The 25,777-nt window shown below is 37.7% G+C and overlaps 1 protein-coding gene across 1 annotated transcript in view; it reads right to left on the bottom strand.

Moving 5' to 3' along the window:
* Window positions 1-2,231: 2,231 nt before the first annotated feature.
* Window positions 2,232-25,777, bottom strand: part of adcy8 (adenylate cyclase 8 (brain)) — a 94,922-nt gene continuing 71,376 nt past the window's right edge. Inside the window, exons 13-18 of the mRNA XM_036563538.1 lie at window positions 24,686-24,761; window positions 20,123-20,281; window positions 9,555-9,701; window positions 5,782-5,874; window positions 4,433-4,547; window positions 2,232-2,959 (exon numbers count right to left, since the gene is read on the bottom strand). Of these exons, the coding sequence (XP_036419431.1) occupies window positions 2,472-2,959; window positions 4,433-4,547; window positions 5,782-5,874; window positions 9,555-9,701; window positions 20,123-20,281; window positions 24,686-24,761 (1,078 nt within the window). The 3' untranslated portion in view covers window positions 2,232-2,471. The remainder of the gene's footprint in view (window positions 2,960-4,432; window positions 4,548-5,781; window positions 5,875-9,554; window positions 9,702-20,122; window positions 20,282-24,685; window positions 24,762-25,777) is intronic.

Genomic DNA, 25,777 nt, shown 5'->3' on the forward strand with positions numbered 1-25,777 from the left:
AATTTTTGTGACTTTATTGATAATTCTTTCAGTACCTTTGCATTAATTACAGTAATAATCCAATACCTGTAAGTGGAGAAGTTTTCCAATATACTTACATCACATGCTTCAGTAAAAAAAATCATTTACATTTGATGCACCTGTGTATCCTCATAATTTAAGCTTTTCTCCTCACTCCGTGATTCTATTTAAAGTATTGACTCATCTTTATGACTGAAGGATGTAGGAACAAGGAATTGAGGAGTAATGAGATGCAACATGTTTTGGCCATGGAGAATATGTGGATTTTTTGCATGGAGAAGTTGCTGAAAAACACCTGAACTCAAACATTGGTATTTACAATTTGGTACTTGTGGTAAAAGCCTGCAGAGAATATTATTACTATAACATAGTATTGCAATATTTTGATGTTTAAAATAGTATCTATACTCAAAGGCTCAGGTAGCAATTTTTATTTAATTCTGAATATTTTTAACATGTATTAAGCCCATTGTTAGGGCAAAAGGATAACGAAATACATTGGGCCTCATTTACCAACCATTCTTAAGAAATTTCCTCTTAAAGCCCACTTACAGAGTTTTCATGAAGATTCTGACATTCACCTATTTTTTCTTATTTGGGATTTGTTCTTAGGTAAGAATAGAATCTAAAGACACTCAAGAGCACAAAGGTGTGAACAGCTCTGTGGGTTCAGAACATGTCATGAATCTGATGTAGACTTTTTCTTAGGACCTTTATCAAGAACACATTTAAGAAGAAACTTAAGAAGATGTTGGTGAATGAGGCCCATTATTTTGTGCAGCTGAGACTTTTATTTTCTTTCTTGTAAGGCCAGTGATGTCATTGATAGGAGTGGTTGGACAGTGTAGTGGGAAAAACAATATACCATTTAGGGGCCTTGGACAAGACTTCTAATATCATGTTCACACTTTGTGGGTTCTCAGGTGATTCCCACCACTATTTGATATTGTACAACAATATGCAGCACTGACATATCTGGGCATTCTGACTATTACTTATTTTAAAAAGTAGCAGAGAGTAGGGGACATATTTTGTTTTCTGCTAAGTGAAAACATAAACGTTGTTTAGGCAGCACCTAACATTTATGAAGGATTTGGCCAAAAGCACCGCAATTGCAAACATTACAACCTGCCCCATAGGCATTGATTGTAACAGGCTAAGAGGCTAGCTGTAACACTCAGTAAAACGTCTGATAAATTGATGCAAAATGCATTTATTTCAGTACTGTTCTATACTGTTTGAACCAGACAACCTTTCCAATCTAATCACATAAAATATGATACATGATAAATATGATACGTAAAAAATATGATTAGTGAAAACAGTCTAGAGAAAATTTGTTTAGCCATAATAAAGAATGCACATTAGCCAAGAGGAAGTACCCTACAAATGATAATTTTGTATATATTTATATTATTATTATCAAAAGTAATTTATCGAGTTTGAATAAATCCTAACATAATCCAGTAATCCAAAATCCATGATTCAAAGTCTGAATACTTAATTGTTTTTAAATAGTTTTTTTTTATACTGGAGCTGCAGTTTGCAGTTTATTGAAATGTATTGTATTGTACGATGCTGTGTTTAACTCTGTTCCTTGTTCTCTAGGTATCAACATGGACTTCTGTTTCTAGCAGTATCTGAGCTCAGGAGTAGCTTTCTCTCTAACCTATTGATAACTAGCAAAGATATTTTCTCTAGATAGACAAAGCACTTTTTGTAAGTCGCTCTGGATAGGAGCGTCTGCTAAATGCTGTAAATGTAAATGTAAATGTTTGAACTAATTTGGTAGAATCGTCCATGTAGGAGGTATGGATATTTCTCATTGTTTTCCTTAAGCTTAGTTGTAATACTGCATTACAAATAACTGAGCCATGTGGAGACTGTACTTTAGCTTGGCAAGCATGTGAGCGGCTAGCATCTCGCCTTTCCCTCTGTGCTAGGTTGTGCACCACTGTCCCCTGCAGTTTACAACCAGTGCATAGTAATGTTCAACAAACGGTCAAAAGTATGGGAAGCTTTGGAATGGACTAATTTTCCAAAACTCCCTCTTGTTTTTTCTGTAGTATCAAAAAGTAATGTATAGTAAGTCATAGCTCATGAAAGGGGCTTTAGTGAATGTCCTCCAGCAGGTAGTAGACCACAAGAAGGCTCCAATATTCCAGTGTTCTAGAAGAGAGCAGCAAATCAGACACACAGCTTCCAGAAGCTTTTATAAAAAATTAAACCCTTTTATTGTGCTGGAAATACAAAAGAAATACAAAAAAGAAACATGGACAGCAAGAGGGACACTCAGTCAGTTTATCAGACAGTCTTTGGGACAGCTCAGTCTTTCAGTATGGCGATCTTTGTTGACCGCTCAGTCCTTTTTATCAGGTCATCTCTGGGATAGCAGTCTATTCGTTTTTCTGTACTTTAAGGACCTTGTAGAAACTTCACTCAGGCACTCTCTAGGCCATTTCATTCTTGTCCGCTGCCATCTCGGTGTGGCTGGTGTCAGGGCCCCCAGGTGCCAGCAGGGTGCGGCGGTTATAGTGGCCCTTCATGATGCCTGAGTTGTTGTTTTCATTGAGGATCTGCTTCTGTTTCTGCCGGTTGAGGGACTGGACAAGGCCGAGCACCACGGCGGCGAGAGAGTACTGCCCCGTGAGCTTGCGTGGCTGCAGGATCAGAGGGTTGGGCTGCACGCGGCCCAGCAGGAAGTGCGTGCGGATCTTCCCTTCCTGCTCACTGATGCCCTTCACGTAGATCTCGCCACGGTACTCGAAGGCAAAGCCGCGCTCCGTCAGGATGGCGTAAGTTTCTTCAGGCACCTGTATCTTTCCACTGACCCCGGTGCTGTCCATGCGGCTGGCCAGGTTCACCGTCTTCCCCCAGATATCGTACTGAGGCTTCTTAGCGCCGATCACACCTGCAACTACGGAACCATGGGCCATGCCTGACATAAGAGAGGAGAGGAGAAGACAGAAGAGGAGAAAGGAGGAGAAGATATAAAGAAAGAGGTGAGGAGAAAAGAAATAGGAGGGAGGGGAGAAGAGAGCAAATTATTAAAAAGCAAAACAAGAAAAAAGCTTAAGGTTAATACTCTCCACATTTCCTCATGTGAATCAATGAATAAAACCCAGGAATACTCCAGTATTTTCCACAAAATTTATTTCTTCCGTGGGTGCGCGGCACCACCTCTAGATTTCAGAATTGTTTATCTGAAAATATATCTGACCTTTAAATACTTTGAATGTAGTAAAGATTTACCTGTGCTTATATATAAGTTTTATATATATATATATATATATATATATATATATATATATATGTGTGTATGTATGTATATATATATATATATATATATATATATATATATATATATATATATATATATACATACATACAAATATATATAAATATACATTTGTATATATATATTTACATGTATATATTTTTAGAAGCAACATGCGCCACACACGAGGTACTTTAATTAAAGCAAACGTCTCCCATTCTGTGTACATTCAAATGCTGAATATCAGTGTGACTGAGGGTGTAACACAAGTGATTACCATGCCACACATCAACAAGCTGATTGGATCCCAGTAGGCTTATAAAGTTCATTTAGAAAGAGAAGGAACAGAGAAATCAGGATGTGCATCAGTGCACTGATGTGCCATTTATGTATATTTGTGTATACTGTTGTGTCTCGCCACACTGGGGCACGTTATGGCATTTTGTTTGATGAAAATTATCCGAAACAGATGAATGAAAAAAAGGAAAATCATTTTGCTGGACGTCACCATTCATATCATGTATATGCTGCTTAAAATGTCAGCACAGCCAGTTTAAAGCACCTTCCCACGTCCCTGTCCATGGCACACTGTAAAAAAAGTATTTTCACTATCAAAGAACTGTAAATTTTAATGGTCAAAAAAAACATATTTTTTAAAAAGTTAAATGCATACAAATAAACCATACATATACTGTATTTAAACACTGCTGATGTTAATTTACAGAAATAGTTTTAATTGAGAAAATAATTAAGAAAAGAATTAAGAAAATAATGGTTGAAGAAGATAAGAGTTGAACTAGTGTAACTGTTGAATTACAATAAAAAGCAATATTTAAAAATTAAATGACAGTAATTGTACAGACTTTTTACTATTACTGAGAAAACATACTTTTATTGTTACTTATCAGGTTTTATCTGGCATCCCTGCTGCCACGTTTTACTTTTTTTTAACGTTTTTTCTAGACACTGTAATTGACCAGAATCTACTGTATTCTACAGATGTATCAAATAAAAGATTATGTTAATGGTTAAGAAGGTTCTTTCTTCTCCTGAAACATTCTATTCTTTTCACCCTATATGCTAAGGAACTTATTCAATAACTCCCTCAAAAAGTTTTAATTAGCTCACTCTTACCAATACGAAGCTGGAAGTTGTTGAAGGAGTGTTTGTTGATCTCCTGGATGCTCTCGTTCAGAGCAATGGCGAAGTCAGCCAGAGCACACAGGTGGCCCCACTTATCCTCACATTGCTACAGCAACACACACACACACACACACACACACACACACCAACATATACATTAGCAGGAATAGGAATAGGCTACCACAGGTGGAAAATACTCGAGTAAAGCTGTATATCCATTTGTAACAATTTTGGATATAGAAAACATATTTTTATTTCTATAATAAAGGTGGTATTAATCATAAAGTAGTAACTATTATTGCTAGTATGTATAAACCTCCCCTTCCAACTATGTATGTCATGAAAAAAAGAAAATTCTCAAAAGTTGTCAATAATGCATAATGCGACCAAACTCGTCAATTGTACTTTGCTGTACTTAAGGAAGATTTGTATTTCCCTGAAGTATAATAAAAACTGAACACTTCTACTTTTACTCAATTACATTTTCTAAACAAAACACATTTTCTACTTCTACTCTACTATGTAGACCTTCAGAGTACTCATTACAAATGTCTTGCCAATCAGAGTGTATTGATGTCTTTGAGTTTATTGTTATTATTAAAACATCCAAACAAAACCATATTAATGTAAAATGAAACTGCCCACAACTTTATCTAATTTGTCTTTAATTGGCTAATTAATTGCCACATCACACCACCAAGCAATGAAAACTCATAATTTACTATGTACTTTTTATTTTTATATACTTGAGTGTGAATGTAGAAACTTTTATTTGCTCTCACTCAGTTACTCATGTTTGGCTCCAGACTTCATCCATCATTGGTAATGGGTTAAGAATTTGAAACAGTACCCATACTTTCACTTAAGTACAGTGTCTCTGTACCCTACAATATACATTGCCATTAATCAGTCTGAAATCACAGATTAAAAGTTTGGAATAAATTTTTTCAGCCCTTTAACCAGTTTGGTTGCAGATAAATGGATAAAATGATTCTACTATGCTAGTTCTATGCAACTTCACAGATTTTAAATGATCAGGAAGGAAATGTAATAAAAAATGAAAATGAAATGTTATATGTGTCCAGAACCATAAACAGAAAACTGAGAATGAAGTTAATATCCATGTACAATTAATAAAATTCGATTAATTAATGTGGTTAATACAATTATCAAGAACGCCTCATATTCCAAGTAAGACAGATTTCATTGCAGATAACTTCATAACGAATGACTGTACATAATTTCAGTGCATCTTCTTGCTGCTTGTCAAAAACTTGAAATACTAAACCAACATATACCTTTAGTACGTAGGAGTAGGAGTGTGCATATGTGTATTTTACCTGTTTTTCTGGTGACAGACCAGACACTGCCATATATGTGCTGCCAATAGTCTTAATCTTCTCAATGTCCTGAAAACGATCTTCCCCCAGCAGCTGTGGAGGGAGAGACAGAGACACAGAGAGAAAGAGCAAAAAGAGAGTGCAGAGAAAGAAAAAAGGAGATTGAGTGAAGTGGAGAGAAAAAAAGAGATTCATCTAGATCAAGCTCTATAGCAGGAGCTACTGCTACGCGATATATCACACAAACCTGTGCAGTGGTATTGATATTATAGAACAGCACTGATTTACACTGTTTTGAAAGAATGCCTAAAAATACAAAGCTAAATTAATAGGACGTTTCCTGCCTGGTTAACTTTTAATACTATGTAAGGTTCCCTTTGGTGTAATTTTAAGAGAAGAAAACAAAATAAAACAGTCCAATCAGAAGAAAACAGGCTTTGTTCAGGCAGGATTGTAGGATGTTTGTAAGCACCTGAGCAGCAGCACTCAGGAAGTGTGGGGTCTTTAACTTTATTAATGATAACTTAAATATCATCTGATATCATGATAGTACACTGTAAGAAAGAAACTGTTTAGAAAACTCAACATTTCAAGGCAACATAATGCATTAGGATTTTTGAATTCTGTTAACAGCTGCTTTGTAGTCATCCTTACTTAGTTTAATTGTTTAACCAACTTATATTTCCATATTCATCCAACATTAGATTGTGAATAAAACAATATATTTTAAAAGAGGAAACAGGCTATACTCTAATAAAAGATGGTTCTTCAAAGGTTCTTTAGTAAAGAAAATGGTTCTATATAAAACTATGAACACTCAAAGAAGCCCTTGCATGATTAAAGGGTTCTTTGCATCACAAAAGTGTTCTTCAGATTGATGGAGAATGTGCTGTAGATGGTTCTATATAGAGCCTTTTTGAAAAGAGATCTATAGAACACCAAAAAGGGCTCTTCTATTGTAATACTAAAAGAACCCATTCTGGTGCCATATAGAACCCTTTTTTTAAAAAAGGTTCTATACAGGACCATCTATAGCACATTCTCCATCAATCTGAAGAACTCCTTCACGGTTCAAAGAACCTTAATCATGCAAAGGGTTCTTTGGGTGTTTACAGTTCTATATAGACCCATTTTCTTTACTAAAGAACCCTTGAAGAACCTTCTTTTTTAAGTACATTAAATTAAATTTATGTCCACTGGAAGACACCGTCATCCAGAATGACCGATGTTACTGAGGTATTGTAACGCTAGGAGTCTTGCCCAAGCAAGGACTCAAGACATGGTGTGTGGTCAATAGAAATGATAATAAGACATCACCATTCTGGTTTTCAGTTTAGCATAGCAGGTAACGCCTCCACCTGGAGTTTTGATTCCCTGCCCAGGCAAACACATCATTGTTGCACCAATAAGCATCACTATATTAGGCTACTAATGCTGCATTAACCTACCTTTGTATAGTGGTTGGACTGGAAGCCATTCTGGATAAGAGCAACTGCCAAATTCCGTAATAAATTTTTGTTTTCTAAAAAAAATGAGTGCTGTTGGCAGCCTAACTTTGGACAAAAAAAAATGTACGTTGGTAAAACAAATTAATATTAGTAAGACTACAAATGCAGCTTTAGAGAAAGCTCAAAAACTGCATTCTATCAATAGCTTTTTTACAGTGTATGATATATTTGGAAAATATTATGATACTGAATTTTATCAACACCAGCACTAGCAGGATTCGTGGGATGTATGAATTCTCTGTAAACCCTCTTAACCTATAGCTATATTCAACAGCATCCCCACTGCCTCTAGAGTTGGAGAATGCCACTGCTGTTGAGAGAGACCACTCTAACCTGACCTCACTATCAGCCACAGATACAAACAACTCATCTCTGTCCTCCACAGCTCTCTAAACTGCACATAATGCACAGCCTGTCACTGTACTACACTTGAGGCTCGATCGCAGGGACTGGGCTTTGGGTCTTTTCTTCTCCTTCTAGCACAAAGGTTCTGTACATTTGTGGTGTTTTCCTCAACCTAACATCTTATTAGCCAATTTTCAGGTGTTTCAGAACTGGGAAAGTAAAGGCACAAGTAGGAAAATATAGTAAGAAATAAATGCCTTAAGTTTAAAAAGACCTTTATATTCCCAACAAATGCTACAAAAATAACATAAATTATGTATGATAACTTTCAGTTAAACAAGTAAAATAGAAGATAAATAATCTTCTAGTGTACTAGTTAAGAATATAAATATCATTAAAAGAAGATCGACAGTGACACATTTTGTTGTTTTGGCTCTGTGCTTCAGCACCTTGTGTTTAAAATGCGACAATGCCTGGAGGTTAAAGTGCAGAATGTCAGCTTTAATTAGAGGGCATGTACATCAATATGACAACAATACTGTGCAAAAGTCAGACTATCATTTATTTAATTTCCAGTCAAAACAGCCATAAAGTAAAGAAAATACTGAAAACAGCTGTTGAGCCTTCTGTGTAATTTTCGGTTACCTGTTCAGTTTTCGTCTTTTTTTGATAAATAAAAAAATAACTTGCTGTTTGACTTACTAAGGACAAGACAAACAGCAAAAACCATGAATATCCAGTCTGTGCATAACTGTATACTGATGTTAGTGCCCCCTCCATCTACTTGGGTGTTTCTTTTTATGCTCTCAACATACAGAGTTTGCATGACAAAATTATTACTTAATTTAATGTTCATTTGTCAAGCTACTTTTTTGTCCTGAAATAGGGGAACTATTTTTAAAAAAGCTCTGTGATTTCTATACACTCTCAGAAAAAATGTATGAAACTGTCACTGGGGTGACTCTCAGTACTTTTATTCAGGGAGCATAATTATACATTTAGTTAGGCAGCATAATCCATCGAAATTATATTTTCTAAGTTGTATTTACTCCACACACCCCTTCTCATCTCCAGGTCTTTTATATTTTTGTTCTGTTTTAAACCATTTGATTATAAAAGGTACAAATATGTACTTTTCCACTGGAAAAAAAAAACTATTTAAGGTGCACAATTGAACCTTAAAACCACTGTTGTAACTTTAAGGGTACATTAACATTGTTTGTACCTTGATGAATGAAAAATGTACCTGCACAGTGCATTTATTTCAAACAGTGTATGGGTCACCAAATAGCCTGGACTATAGAAATTCTGTCATTGTCCAGTTGAGTTTACGGGAGGATAGGAATCCCACTTGGTCTCCCAGGCTCTGACCATAATCCCAGCTTATCTTCTAAAACTAGACTAGACAAAGGCTTCTCAATACTTTTAAAGTATTCCATCACTCTATATAACCTCATACATGCAGAATTCTTTTCCACCCTTTTTAAATTTCATTCTTGTTCCATACTATCAGTTACATTTGGCTGTAAGCTTAAAGAGACAAATGGTCTCCCATTGAGGCCCTAAGCTTCTGAAACCATCCATGCTCCTCCCACAAATTCATTCTTTCATAGCAATTGTTGCCTGGTTGGACAAGCTTTACAGAATAGTGGAATATATTCCCATTCAACTCAATAAGAAATTGTACTGCACTTTGTTTTAGAGTCACTGCATAACACTGCTGGACTGTTTGCTAAAGTTTTCTGTAAAACTTATCCAAAACCGAAACAGTAGCTACAAAACAACACATTTGTGGCTGGAGCATGGATCCATCAGTTACTCACAGTGTGCACTGTAGTCAAGTTTATTTAGAATATTTTTTAATATAGTTTCCTTTGTTAAGGCTGTCTGTGTCTTGGCGTATGTGTGCTCAGTCCTGACCTCATCAAAGTCGGCGATGATCTCGTTGAGCAGCCGCAGACACTCAACTCCCTGATTGTTCATTTCAGTCTGAGAATAAAAATCAGCAAAGCCAGGAATAGAGGCGAACATCACTCCAACCGCATCATAGGACTGAGAATACAACTCCTACATAGAGAAAGAGAGAGAGACGAGAGAGAGAGAGGGAGAGAGAGAGAGAGAGAGAGAGAGAGAGAGAGAGAATGTCGAAAGGAAGGAGAGAGAAAATACAGAAGCATACAAACAGAAGGATTTGCTCATTAACTGTTCATTCCGTGTGGCAGTATGGTGGAGTGTGTACTGTTTTTGAAGCATATACTTGCATACAAGTACACGTCTTCTACAGAGAAAGGATTTCTGCACATTTCAATGCACAATTACTGTTTATTTGCTGAATTCAACCTATTGAGGACAAAATAAAACATAACATATTGCTTGTGCAAAAGTTACGGCACATTTTATAAAGTATGCTTTCTTCCAGTATGTTAAACTCAGCCGATAAACAGAAACTGTGCACTAAAATTTGCAGAAAAATGTAATTTGACCAGGAGTATTCAAACTTGTTGTACTGTCTTTTGTCATATACTCTGGCACATATGTTATTATAAAATCACAGGGTGATTCAAACTTTTGCACATGAACTCTCTGATGAGGGTTATCTGATGGCCTTTTGAAGGGTAGGCTGGATTCCTGATTAGGGCTTTTCCATAGGCATCTGTTCCACTCAAGCATCCGCTGACACAAATCTCCCTGTCAAAGAGCGCTGATTAGTCTTGCAGTAACCTAAACAGAAGCCTTTAGCACGGTAGTCTCAGTCAAAGAGCATTCAAACTCAGAGATGTAATTTATGCAAGGGATGGTGGGGACACTGAGGGCATGTCCACACCACTTTTTGACATTCACAATTTTGCCACTAGCACTTTTTTATATAGAGGCATAGTGCAAAAACCTGTTCAAACACTTTCTAAAAATGTTCGTAAGTCCATGCAGAAACAAGTTTCATCATTACACTGACATAAAGGCTCTGCCAGTTACATGGTGTACTGACAATAAATAAGAACTGCTCTATTACTGTGTGTGCTGAGATAAGAGAAATAGCAGCTAACCGCAATATTTCTTTTCTGACCAGGGTAACAGCAGCATAACAATCCATATAACAGATTATTAAGACAAATATAATTATTTTCTCTGGCCACTGACATGCCTGTATGGTTTCTGACAGTGTATGATGTAGTCATGTCTTTAATAACATAGCCACAGCTAATTAGAGTAACAGCAGCCAAACTAAAACCTAAATTGTATCTGTACTTTTTCTATTTTTATAGATAAAAGTATGTCACACAGAGTCAGAAACCATGTAACAGAACTCATACACTCACAGAAATCCCAGAAGAGTCATGGGATATAGAATTTTTTTTAAGCAAGGGAAAAGGCCTTCACAGAAGACATAATGATTTCTGGGCACTAAACAATACATGACTGTAGTTTTTACTTAATTTGTATAAAATATAATCATGCTTCCATTTAAATTCTCCAAGTATTATAGTAATACCATTGTTTCATTGTTTTAGATGGAAACAAAAGGGTTGCATTCTTGAAATGGCCAGCAGAAAATTGGCCAATCATTAACTGTGTTTCACAGGTATGTTGGTAGACATGGCTAAGTGAGCTCTCCAACTGGTTAGGACATCAAAAGATGAAGAGAAGTCCTAACTCGTCACCTAACCATCAGCATAATTACAAAGTTTATTTGTGATAAATAAAAAAAATAACTTGCTGTTTGACTTACTAAGGACAAGACAAACAGCAAAAACCATGAATATCCAGTCTGTGCATAACTGTATACTGATGTTAGTGCCCCCTCCATCTACTTAGGTGTTTCTTTTTATGCTCTCAACATACAGAGTTTGCATGACAAAATTATTACTTATATTCCAATTCCGGGTCCAAATTTGTGAGAAAAAACATCACTTGAGGCCTTCTGGAAGCCCTAGACTGCGAATATGAGCCGCAGTCCAATCAGTGCATTATCAGAAATGAAAAAGAGCAGCTGAAAGAGTGAGTGTGAAATTGTTACAAGGTAAACTGCATGTTAATATTTCTGTCACAAGCATCAAGCACAACATTTTAAAATGTCTTTTAAAATGTCTTGAAATGTCTGTGTTTAAGTTGGAATGGCAAAAAAATGTTAATGTGCATTGCTGTTAGCTTAGCACTAACAAATTATTAGAATTGGGCTGCTAGCAGAAATTAGCATCATCATAGAGAGATGTTTTTCCTCGTGTTTTAACATTTATGGGCTGATTTGAAGGCCTATCTCTAATAGTCATGTTTCCCACTGGGAAAAGTTATGGAAATGATAACTGCTGGAAAAATCTTGTGTTGTGAACTGACTCTCACTACATCTCTCTCCTAACTACTGTAAAAAATTTATAAAAAGTTCCTGTCATTACAGATTTAGTCAGGACTAAAATTACTGAGAAAGCCTAATACATACATTATGTCCCCTCCCTATGTGAAACTAATCCAAATAGGACTTAAGTAACTCATTTCACTGACTAAAGAGTATACATTTTTTACTGTTCACTCACTGGATTAGACATCATATGGAGCTAAATGTAATGAAATGAGGAATGGTGTCAGCCTATTCACTAAGATGTGCACGCAAAGAGTGGCTGTTTTGTGTTTTGATATGATGCTGAACTACTCTTTACAAAGGAAATTGATGGACATGTTTGCACATTAGAATATGGGATGTAAGAGGAGTCAAAATAAATAAAAACAGGCTCTTGATTTATGCAACACTAATGTAGTGAGCAAAATGACAGATCTGTTATCCGAGGTCAAAGTGTTGACACTTGTGCTGATATCCACAGATGCATCAAATTTCAATTTCACTGACAGTTATTTTATTTAAACTGCAGTCTGACTTACTAGTCATGAGTGTGTTTTGTCATTTTAATGAATGTTAGGGCTTGGATACCATGAGTAATGAGTCCTTGGTAACAAGAATTTTGCTATTTTGTACAAAATGCTCATTATCTATTAAATATTTTGATAAAATATCACTAAAACTGGGAAGTTATATCATATGTTATGTCAATATCACAGTATATCCATATAGGGATATATTAGCCAGAGAGTTCTATTAGCCACACCCCAGCATTTTAGAGCAGGAAGTGAGACTGCAGTTCAATCACTTATTTTCATAAAATAAAGATAATTAAGGTACAAGGTCACACAAAGCAAAAATATTTTAGCCTAAAGTCCAATTCAGTTAAAAGTTCAAAATGTGTTTTGAACTCAGTCTTTGAACCAGCTTGGTAGAGTGATCCATTACTGATATACTACCCAGCACTGTGCTAAATGTTTGGCATGGACATTTCATTTTATGTCATAAAAATGTCATTGAAGTCTACTGTTTCAAAAGTTTGAGAACTCTTACAAAAGCAATTCTATTTGAGGCTGCTTAACATCTTGAAATGGTCTGAGGTGAGAGTGTGATGATTAAGGTCCAGTGGTGTAACCAGTAGTTCAGTAGTTGGAGGACCCATGGAGACCGCCCCCACCCTTTTTTCGTTGAGCCCCTCCAGGCTGTCCATCAGGGACACCAGTAGATTTTCCAGCTGGTAGCCTGACCAACTAGTTGGACCGCCAAAAGTCAATTGCACTAAATCCATAAATATCTGAACAAAATCCCTCACCATTCCTCTACCCTCTATCCCTATGTGTCAAACACAAGGCCCGTGGGCCAAGTCAGGCCTGTGGCACAATCCTATTTAGCCTGCGAAATTATTTAAATTTTCGATTAATATTGGACCATTTCACCATGAGCTGCACTAAAATCCCCAGCATGCACTGCAACATAATGTGCACTCCGAGCCCCTTCCCCCCAAAACAATCTATGTGCCAGTGGGTACACAGAAAGAAAAGATGTCTGGTGTCTAGTTCAATCTCCTGGGAGCCTTTAAAGAAGTTTAACAGTTATCTGTAGATAATGCAGCCTATTGTTTCATATAAAAACTATTTTTAAATTTAGAATTATATTTGAATAGTTCAAGTATTCAGTGCCTATTTTGCTGTTGCAGTTTTTGCACATTTTGAAAACAAAAAAACAATGGCCAGTTTGGGTCATGGCAGAATCTCTCTAATCTCTCATGCAGTTGTTCTTTTAAAAGCACATATGCAGTATATGCACATAAACAGTATTAGATCAGAGATGTGCAGCAATACTAACTGGCAAGCTAGCTTGGTTAGTCAACTTGCCTAGAGCATTGTGGTTTGTGTTCACAACTGCATGAATAAAAAAGAAAGGAGAAAAGTGGAGCTGAGAGGGAAAGACAATGTGTGCTCAGAATTCCTAATTCAGCAAGAGAGCAACAGATCAGTTTTTAGCCTCTTCTACTGATCTGGTCACTCTAGCTGTTTCCTTTCATCCGGAAATACCAAATGAATCCACCACTGACAGAGAAGATCCCCCTTATTATTTTCAGACTCTAGCTAACAGAATGTTTGCACATTCGGCATTTGCTTACAAAAACAGCCCAGTTTCTGCTGACTACAGTAGCCATGATGTATATAACTGAATAACTGATTACAAACAGAACCTAACAGAACAGTCATAAATGTGTTGACTTTTGTGACAACACAAAAGCAATAAATTATAAACAGGCTAAATTTGCAGCTCAGTTTCCATATATGTGCTGCATGGAATGGGAAGTGAATGATACATTTTAGTATGTCAAACTTAATGGGGTCACTAGGACTGGGATTAGGAACCCATGAGTTACAGTTTATGTACGCATGCTTTACTACTGCAGCTGAACACCAGAGGGCAGTGTTTATCCACCACAAATTTCACACCTCTCAGTCCCTATGACAAAATCATACATTACCACACAGAAGCCCCCACCCCCTCCACACATACACTCAGTGGGCTTGGCGCAGCCTCTGATAAAAGAGCCATGGGAGTAAATAACTGTTTTGACACAGCAGTGAATAATATTTGATAAACCGCATCAGCAACAGTGTCCTTCGCGGGGGCAATTTTATAGGTGCTGTGTGTGTGTATGTGTGTGTGTGAGTTGGCATGTCTGTTGTGTCTGAGAGTTCGTGTGTGTGTGTACACGTGTGCATGCACACCGTGTGTAAATACGCATGGACTTCAGATCACATTTCTTTGCCTTTATGACACTAGTGCTGAATCATCCAGCTGACAACGACGGCAGACTGACGCATGTTACTCCACACACACGCACACACACACACTAAAAATACATTAGTGTCCCAGTGACAGCTAAAGCATATCCTGATATGTCCCCTGCCTATAAGTGGATGTGGTAATGCACTCATGCAAACACAGACATAAACACACAATACAAACACAATGCACACACACAAAGAAATTACAGGCAGTCTAGATCCAAGAAGCTGTGCAATATAGAGTGTAATATGAATATATTCTAGGGATGTACCGATATACTGTGAGCCGATGCCAACATCGGATATTTTCCATGTACATTAGGGTTGGGACCTGCTATTGATTTTTTAAATATTTATTTACAACGGCCGTGAAATCAATATGTAGAATTTATCCTTTCTTTTTTCCATTTTGTTTGTGTAAGCATTCTGCACTCATTCAGGATCTGAAACTCCAGTCCTAGTTTTACTTCATTTACATATGCAGTAGGGATGGCTGATATCAATTATGACACTTTTAAAAGCAAGAATTCATTGACTCAAAGACATTCTGCTAAAAAAAGTTCAACATCATATCAAAGGTGTTGTGTGTGAGTTCATTAAATGCATTAAAAAAACATTAAAAGGAGTAAAAAAAACCCATGAACAACCAGGACATGATAGATGGCTTTAGTGTCAATGTGTAAGTTTTTTGCACTCTGTGTGTAAAGGCTTTTTGTTGCCCATTCTGGCACAAATGAAAACTGTACAATACAGATGGATTATATGATGGAATTATTAACATTTATCAATAACTTTGTCTCATTTTATTGATGTTTCAGTGTCTTTGCTTACCCATCCCATACCTACATATCTGTTGATGCTGATGCTGATACATAAACATTTATGAAACATGGAAACTGGGAGTAAATCTACCTGGATTAGCATCACAGAGAAATATAATATTTATTTCTGTAGGTTTAAAATGCAGTAAAATAAATAAAATGCAGACCTTTTAGTGCAGTAACCCAGTGTCAACATTTTGCTTATCTGGATTACAGTAAATGTGTCAACAAGTATCAGTTTGAAATGTCGATGAAATGTAAGCGTCCGTCTAATGCCGCTAATTTTCTTTAGGCAATTATTGCAGATACTATTAGCCTTGTGCATCCCTAATATATGAAATTTAAATAATCACACTTATTACACAATACACTTTAGGAGAAAATCACAGACACACGTGCACACACACACACACACACACACATATATGTATATATGTATATATATATATATATATATATATATATATATATATATATATATATATATATATTTGAAGAGCTCATTTGCTAAAAAACTAACACCATCCTTTAAAAAAATCAAGCTGACTGTTGCGAGTTATTATAGATATGTTTTGTCACAAAAGCTATTGCTGTCCATTGTCAAGGCACTGCAAGTTTATGATCTACAGCAGAAACAGTCAAACGCCAGTGCTGCTCTCCAGCAGAACCCAATAAATCCATTCAGCGAATCAGCGTGCCGTATTCGGGTCAGTGGAAGCAACACTGCCGTGAACTGTTGTAGGTAAAATCTCGAATGGCTCCCATCTCCCCACAAAGTGCAGTCTGAGGTCTTAAAATAGTGTCTACTGCATCTAAACAGAGCGCAGTATGTCTAACAAAGAACCACACTGGCCATGTGGGCACAGTTCCATATTGAACATAAAGGGCAATATTTGGGTGTTAAAGCCAAAATATCATAACTCACATAGTGCACTATATAGGAAACAGCAAGACGTGACATTCAACCTTATGATTTTCCGAGATATGATCTTATAGATGTTCAATATTGCCCATTAATTGGCTGTTTTTGTTGCAATTTTCAGCACTTTACCTACTTGTTTATGTTAAAAATGTTAAATGTTGCACTTAGAAGAAACATGTGTCCATTAAATGGCTTTGTTTAACTCTGAAATATGAAATGACCATTGGAGTTATCTGCTTTTGACAAAAACTTCAATAGTTGCTGGATTTTGTTGAGTTATATTTAGCTAATCAAAACAACCCAACTGCAGCTTAATTGATATATATGTATATATTAGGGGTGGGAATCTCTAGGGACATCACGATTCGATTCGATTACGATTGAGAGGGCTGCGATGCGATTATAAAAATACAAGAAAAACCAACTGAAATATATTAAATATACACAAAATATGTACAGAATGTAGAGACAATATACATTTTAAAGTGACTAAGTAACTCGGTGTTATTGTTATTTAAAGTGATCTGGTACTTTTAAAGCAAAGTATTTGTAATGGTCCATAATGAATTTACTTCCAATATCTTTTTTAATAAATCAAATGGAAGCGATGTGGCAAGTGCACTGGAAGGCTCTCATTCAGTGCTCTTGTTTGGAGCACGAGAAGCTGCTGCTACTCATCTGCGATAAAATGCATAGTTACGGTAAAATAAGATCCAGTTGTAATGGATGTCCACACAGCACGTTACAGCTATTCTTTTCTTTAGTGATTTTATAACTTCGGTTTTGGTCTCATTGTAGAGATGGGGGGATCGCTGTGTCAGTAAAGTATCTTTGACACGGGACGTGTGAAACATAGCGTGAAAGCCCTGTTTCGCAACGACTGAGAACCGGCGTGCAGACTGCAGGTCACATAGCAGCGATTCGTTTATTTGCATTTATAAGCACTGCAGTTGGTTTCCTGGTACGTTAAATTTGCAACGAGAGACTGTCACACACTAAAAAGTGGTGAAGCTGAAGTCAGCTTCTCTTTCGAATTCTCCCGTTCCACCTTAAATGGTGCCGCATTTACATTCGGCGCCTCAGTTAGAATTTAAGGTGGAATGGGAAAATTCGAACAAGAAGCTGGAGAATGAGAAGTGACTTCAGCCTCGTAAAACAGTCGAACGTTGAAAGACATTTAACTGATCAACTTCTGAGGAAGCTTAAAGCAGAGCGAAGTAAATCTGCGTTTTCGTTTATATTGTTTAGCCTATACTAGGACATTATCACATAATGAGACATACTGGACATTAAATGTTGCGGCTCCCAAGGTGGTTTGATTTTTGCTGAAAGGACAAAATGGCTCTTCTTATCATTTGTGTTGTGACTTCTGATCTAACCTGGCTTTTAATGCAGAGGGAGCTGGTCGGACTTCTCGCTCATCCAGTAGTGTTTTTGTTATGTGCCGCCACAGACTGTCCGGGCGCTGCACTTCCAAGTTCCGCCTTTTGCGTTCCATCAACATTACGTTATAAATGAAATAGTTTAGAAAATCGATTTTTGACATTTGTGAATTGATTCAGAATCGTTTACGTCCACATCGCGATACATCTAAGAATCAATTTTTTTTCCGCACCCCTAATATATATATATATATGTATATATAGAGAGAGAGAGAGAGAAACAGAGAGATGAGATATATATATATATATATAAAGAGATGGAAGGGGCGATAGTCAGAGAGCGGGAAATGAGATAAAAAGGTACAGAAACAGAGATGAAGAGAGGCAAATGGAAATACAGAGAGAGAGACAAATGTAGATAGATACAGAGATAGCGATGGAGAGAAAGGCAGCCCTTGAAACTACATCAGAGGTTGTTTCTCTCTCTTCTTCAGAAATCCTCCAGTTCCTTCGTAGTCGAGACTGACAGCGTGTTATTAGTGTCAAACCAAACGCCACGACACATACTCTTCTCCCCTTCTGTGTGAGTGTGTGTCTTGGGGTGGGACTATTGAAAGGGGGGTATTTGTGAGCACATTGTTCTCAGAATAATAACAACTGACAAAGAGAGAGAGGGAGACAAAATGTCTCTCTGTCAATCTTGCTGCGACCCCAAACACACACACACACACACACACACACACACACACTTAGAAGCTTTCTCCTGGAGGAGAGTTCAAACATCTGAATTAGACCTCTGCCTTCTGACTGTCAGAAACACACAGAACAGTATGAGTGGGTTCTCAAAGATTTTTTAACTGCCACACAATGACACTAGAGGTGTTTTGATTCTGTAGAGTTGTGTGTTTGTCCACAATAGCCAACAAACAATACAAAAAACAATAAAGGGCTCCCAAGTGGCACAACCACGTTGGCCCTATCATCAGTAAATTCTTGGGGCAATAGTTTGATCTCTGGTGATGCCACAGCCATCCCTTCGCTAACATCTAACATTTTAGCGGGCTTGTTGTCATGCCTCTGGCCTGCCGTCCACCCCATCGGTCAGCACCATGCTAGCCAACACAGGTTAGTTAGCTAATGTAACAGAACTGCCAGTTAGCGGTCTTCTCCAAGTGTGTTGAACCTTGGAGTTAGCGGCACTTCAGAAAGATTCAGTGGCACTTCACTTGTCACTTGGCTTGAAGGAGCCTGAAGGAGGCTTGAGCTAGACTTCACCCTCACAGCTCGGGAGCATTGTGTGATAGGAGACCTAACTAGTGAACTGATGAATGCATGAAGGTGTAATGTATATGTGTGTATGTGTATATGAATGCATGTAGAATGTAAGCTCCCACTGTTCTATTGTAAACAGTTTGTTTTGAAGGAATATGTGGATAAATAATCAATAAGCTTTGCCATAGATTGTGATTTTCATTGTACATTCACATTTGTCAGTGTATTGTTGTGAAACTGTAGAGGCATTCTGAATAAACATATAAATAGAAAAAGAAGACCTAACTAGCAATTGACCACTGACTATTAACTAAATAGGGAGGAAAGAGTAGGTAGAAAAAAAGAAACAACAAAATGCAAGACAACAGGCACAAAACAGGAAGAAATTAGAAAGGGTGCATACACTATATGACAATGTATGTGGACACCCCTACTCATATTGAGTTCAGGTGTTTCAGGTACACCCATTACTAACAGGTGTATAAAATCAAGCACATAGTCACGCAATCTCCAAATTCAGACAGTGACAATAGAATGGGTCATACTGAAGAGCTCAGTGACTTTAAAGTGGCACTGTTATAGCATGCCACTTCTGCCCTGCTAGATCTGCCCTGGACAATTGTAAGTGCTATTATTGTGAAATGGAAGTGTCTAAAAGCAATGACAGCTGTGCTTTCATGAAATGGGTTTCCATGGCCAAGCAGCTGCACACAAGCATAAGATCACTATACACAATGCCAAGCCACAAAGGACAGCTTCATATTAATGCCCATGGTTTTGGAATGGGATGTCAAATACACTCATATAGGCGTGATGATCAGGTCTCCACACCTGGCCATATAGTGTATATAGTAACATGCATGTAGTAAACACACACTTATAAGTAATGACATGCCAAGTGAGTTCAGTGTATGTGGGCAGGTCAAGTGCAGGGTGTGAGACTGTGACAACCTCGTTGTCTCTGTCCTTCTCCAGGAAGTGACGTGCGACATGGCTGGGCAGGATGTTACGCAACATGTTCTCATTGTGTTCCCTCAACTCTCGCATTTCATTGATCTCCTCCTTCGCCTGTACGCGCCACAAGAAATCCAGTCGTGCTGTATACTCCAGCTATGGAGAGAAAGAAAAAGGAACAGAGAGAGTGAAACGTAATATAACACACTCCATCAACCTTATTAGGTACTCTTACAATGTATTCTGTGTATTCTACAATGTATTCTCAATGTACTCCTACAATGTGTGTTCTGTAGTCAGAAACTGACCACTGATGAAAACTAGAGGATGACTGACACTTGTATTGTGCATCAGCAGATGAGCTTTCATTTCTAACTGTACACCAGCAAGGTGGAGTCACAATGTAGGTGTTTCTAATAAAGCGGTAAGTGTCTTTTAAAGCAATAGGCCAAAAACCAAATTTAAACTATTTTTCACTTACCCCAGATGTAGTTATTCAGCCAAGATGCTTAATTTTCCTAATTTTGCTTCTTTAGTTACACTGGAGCTGTGAGGCTAACATTGCTAGCAAACACTATTACTCAATAGTCACCCAAATAGCCACAGTGGTTTCCACAAAAATATATCTCCAAAACTTCTCTCAACTTGCTGAAACTGCACCAAGGTCTTCACTAAGATCAAACAGAGTTGATAATGTGTTTTAGGACACAGTCAAACTTACTGTGAGCTATAAAAATGAAGAAAACTCCAGACAACATTAGCTGGTGTTCACAAAGTAGGACTGATCTTGGATCAGAGTCTTCCACACTTATGACGGTCATTGTCACAAATACTGATTCTAGATCAGCACTCCCACTCCTTAAGTGGTTTGTGAACACAGTTTTCTAAAAAGCCTACCGGCTGCTTTTAGTTTCACAGTGAAGTTTTGCTCATCTTTATAGTTCACAGTAAGTCATATTGTTTCCTAAACCAAGTCTGACCTTAATGAAGAGCTGCATGCAATTTGAGCAGGTTCAGAGTTTTGAGTAAGTTTTGAGACATTTGGGTGACTATTAAGTTCTACTGTTTGTTAGCCGCATTGGCTTCGCAGCTCCAGTTCTAAAGCAAAATTTGAACTCCAAACATGTCTTGGCTGCTGGACTACATCTAGAGTAAGTTCTGTAAAAACTGTGTTAATTAATTTTTCATCTAACTATTCCTTTAAACGTGGTGCAGTCAGCTGCAAACACACACACACATACACACACACAAATAACATGGACAGAGACACATTTTTTACACATGCTTGCACACATGCACACATGACCAGCAACCCAACGGCCCCACTCCATCCCTGCTCCAGACACACATAAGCTCAGCTAGCAAAGAGCACTAATGATTTCTCTCCAACAGAACAATGCGTGCACGCTCATCTGCATACATTAAAATCCAAATATAATTATAGGTGGTAAACGAGGGAAAAGCTTGACATTGCTCCTGCTCCCATATTGAAAATTAATCTACTAACAGACTGGGCATGGTGTAAGCTGTGAAGAATGTGTGTGTGTGTGTGTGGAAGAGAGTGAGATTAGATTGAATGCAGTGTGAAAGATAATTTTGTGAAGTAATTAAATGAGCAAAGCGCAGAGGGTGCTGTGTGTGTGTGTTGGTGGGGGGGTTGAATTCCATGGCTGTTTTGTTAGAGTGATTATTAAAAGCACATCCACAATTAAAAGCACATCTTCAGGCCTGACCCTCATTATCCCTTCCTTTTATAGACACACAGCACATAAAGCATCTGCACAACAAGGCCATAACCCTGAACTACAAGTAACACATCAGAACAAAATCTCTCAGGATTTTAGTATTTTATTTCATTATTTCAGTATTTCAGTGTCATGGTATTAAACACAACAGCCTACTAATCAATACCAAAAAAACACACAAAACTCCACCGCAACAAAATACTGTACCGGCTGTCACATCAGTTAAAAAAATCATCTATTAAAATGCACCTTCAGCAGTAATTGGTTTTCATTTTACATGATGATAATGTATGTTTTTTTAAACTTTCTTACAGTAAGCAACAGCCATGCTTAACATACAAGTTATTCATTTGTCAGTGTCAGTAAAAAAAAGCATATATTTGACTGACAGTTAACACAGTTTTGGTGGTTCTAGTGCAAACTTTCTTTTTCGTCTATTTCATTTTGTCAGTAACAGCTTCCTTACACCTTTCAGACCCATAGCATTGGGTTGTCTCTTCACAGTGGAAGGATGGAGAGAGGAGCTTGATTTTATCCTATCTTTCAAAGATGAAAGCTTTAAGTACTGTTTATCTGATGGTGATAGTTTTGATGGTCTACCAGGTCTTGCATAGTTGTTACAATTTCCCATTTTCCCCATATCTTTTAAAAAATATTTAACTGCAGTTTTCAAAAGTTCTGTTTTTTCCACTTATTTATCTTTGACTTTTCCCATTCTTTATGGAAGTGGATTAGATCTTATATCTAATCAGAAATATGTTCTTTAGCCATGAGAAAGCAATCTGTGTGGCAGCTAAGGTGTGTTTGGATAGTTACCTGTGTGAATGTTAGTGTCTCTTTGAAGAGGACTTGTACTTAATAGCGTCCCACGTCCCACTACTGGCCGCGCTACAGCGTATATATATATATATATATATATATATATATATATATATATATATATATATACACACTATGTGGGCTGATTTTAGGGTTTGGTCTCAGCCACTTAGCTCCAGTGAAGGACAATGTTAATGCTATATCACAGAAAGACATTTTAAACATTTATATGTCTTAACTTTGTGGCAACAGTTTGAGGAAGGTCCTTTTATGTTCCACTAAACACCTTTGGAATTAACTGGAACATCGATTGCACACACTGTACTTAAATCCATTCCATATCAATAGTTTATTTTGACATCTGCTACATCTTAGTTGCTCCTCTGCCGACGTCTATGCTGACATCTTTATTATTTTTATTTATTAAGCAGCTTAGCTTGTAGCCTGACAGCAATGTCAGCCTCTGAAAGCAAAAGCGGCTTTAATTTTCAACCCTTCTTTAATTATTTAGCTGGTTTTAATGTCTTTCTTGGGAGCAGTGCCAGATGGAACAGAATCTGCCACTTTAAGCCTCAGTAAGAATTCTGTGACCATTCCAAGTCTGGGTTCATGACCAAGGTCATGAGTTCACAATTTCCAGTGACACACTTGGTGTCCATTGAATTAAGTCTTTAATTCAAATAGTTTTGACTGAATTAATTTTCAGTCCAGTGTCATCGTTATTATATTTTGATGTCATTCCTATTACTTACCGATATTGACATGATATGATATTGCACATCGAACCACTGTGAATGAGTTTGTTAAATCTCAATGACTGAATTATGCAGACGATTTGAAAAATGAGTAGAGCTCCACAGAACCTGGCATAAATCCAAATAACAAAAAATTGGTTTAGCGAGTTACAAGCACCCCTCTCTACTGTTTGATTGGTTGTTGTTCAAAATAACCACTTTATTCAATGTGATGTTTTCTTAAAGAGATTTTTAGTGCTTCATTGGCAGGATGTTCAGCGCTTTGGTGATGCATGCATCCGTGAAGTGTTGGTGTTTCCAATGTGAAATCTCCAGTAGTGCCAGTACTGCACCAGAGGGGGCGCCCAAGAGCAACAAAGCTTGTGGAACCCAAGCTGATCCACTAGGTTTGTTCTCAAGCCTCCACTGGGGTCTATTTGTACATGTGCCTGGATAAAAGCAAACATCCATTCATGTATGGGCACACATACACTCTTAAGAGGGGTTCTTTAGAGCAATTCAATAGAAGAACCACTTTCGATTCCCTGAAGAACCTTTCAGTGGAAGGCTCTTTGAAGAAACCATGAGTTAAGTCTTTGAGAAAGGATTTTAAAGTTAAAAGACCCTCCATGTAAAGGGAATATACCAATTAAGGTGTAACCATACACACAAGCCAAGAACCATTTAGGAAGAAATTAGCGGATTGAGAGACAAAATCTCTCCTCCAGCTACATTTATAGTAAAAGCAAGAACAGCAGAAAGAGTTTACCACATCTGTCTTTCTGCTCTCAAGCACGCAATCGCTTTGTTTTTTCCTCTATCACTCTCCTCCTCTCTGTTGCTGCTTGTCCCCCCAATCCACCCACCCCCCTTTTCATTACCCTGCAGGTCTTCTACTGATCTCCAGCATCAAAGACAGCAATTCAACAGAGTGAACTTAAAAAGCCTCCTGTTTGCCCTCTTTCGCACACACACACACACACACACACACAGTCCATCCTGAAGAGCTGAGCTTTTATATATTGGCTGAGAAGGCCTTATGAAATAGCCAATGGCTCTGCCGCATTTCCTAGTAACACATGACCTTATAAAGACACGCACACAAGCGCCTTGGAACCAGTAAAAGCCAAGGAGAGAGAATCAGAAAGAAAGAAAGAACGAGAGAATGGAAGTGAGAGAGAGAGAGAGAGAGAGAGAGAGAGAGAGAGAGAGAGACAGTGAGTGTGTGTTTCAGTGTGAGTGCTTATGCCGCGTGTGCTCACCTGTTGTCCATGATAGAACACCGCTAACAGGAACATTGCCATCAGCAGCAGAGATGTCCTCTTGGTTCCCAGGAAGCTTTCGCTGTCACCGGGGCAACAGGACAGAAGAAGTCATCAGCTGAGTTTATCAGACTCGCAGAGCATTCAGCCAATTCAGTCCAGAAAAATAACAAACTATAGCAAATATAGGTGTGTATGTATATACAATGGTGTGAAAAAGTGTTTGCCCCTTCCTGATTTCTTATTCTTTTGCATGTTTGTCACACTTAAATGTTTCAGATCACCAAACAAATTTAAATATTAGACAAAGATAACACAAGTAAACACAAAATGCAGTTTATAAATGAAGGTCTTCATTATTAAGGGAAAAAGAAATCCAAACCTACAGGGCCCTGTGTGAAAAAATGATTGTCCCTCCTAACATAATTTCCCTAGCGACACCCAGGCCTGATTACTGCCATACCTGTTCTCAATCAAGAAATCACTTAAATAGGACCTGCCTGACAAAGTGAAGTAGACCAAAAGATCCTCAAAAGCTAGACATCATGCTGCAATCCAAAGAAATTCAGGAACAAATGAGAAACAAAGTAATTGAGATCTATCAGTCTGGAAAAGGTTATAAAGCCATTTCTAAAGCTTTGGGACTCCAGCGAACCACAGTGAGAGCCATTATCCACAAATGGCGAAAACATGGAGCAGTGGTGGACTTTCCCAGGAGTGGCCGGCCGACCAAAATTACCCCAAGAGCGCAGCGATGACTCATCCAAGAGGTCATGAAAGACCCCACAACAACATCCAAAGAACTGTAGGCCCCACTTGCCTCAGTTAAGGTCAGTGTTCATGACTCCACCATAGGAAAGAGACTGGGCAAAAATGGCCTGCATGGCAGAGTTCCAAGACGAAACCACTGCTGAACAAAAAGAACATAAAGGCTTGTCTCAGTTTTGCCAGAAAACATCTTGATGATCCCCAAGACTTTTGGCAGAACACTCTGTGGACTGACGAGACAAAAGTTGAACTTTTTGGAAGGTGTATGTCCCATTATATCTGGCGTAGAAGTAACACAGCATTTCAGAAAAGGAACATCATACC

This window comes from Colossoma macropomum, unplaced genomic scaffold (assembly GCF_904425465.1).
Source record: "Colossoma macropomum unplaced genomic scaffold, Colossoma_macropomum, whole genome shotgun sequence".
Classification (NCBI taxonomy): Eukaryota; Metazoa; Chordata; class Actinopteri; order Characiformes; family Serrasalmidae; genus Colossoma; species Colossoma macropomum.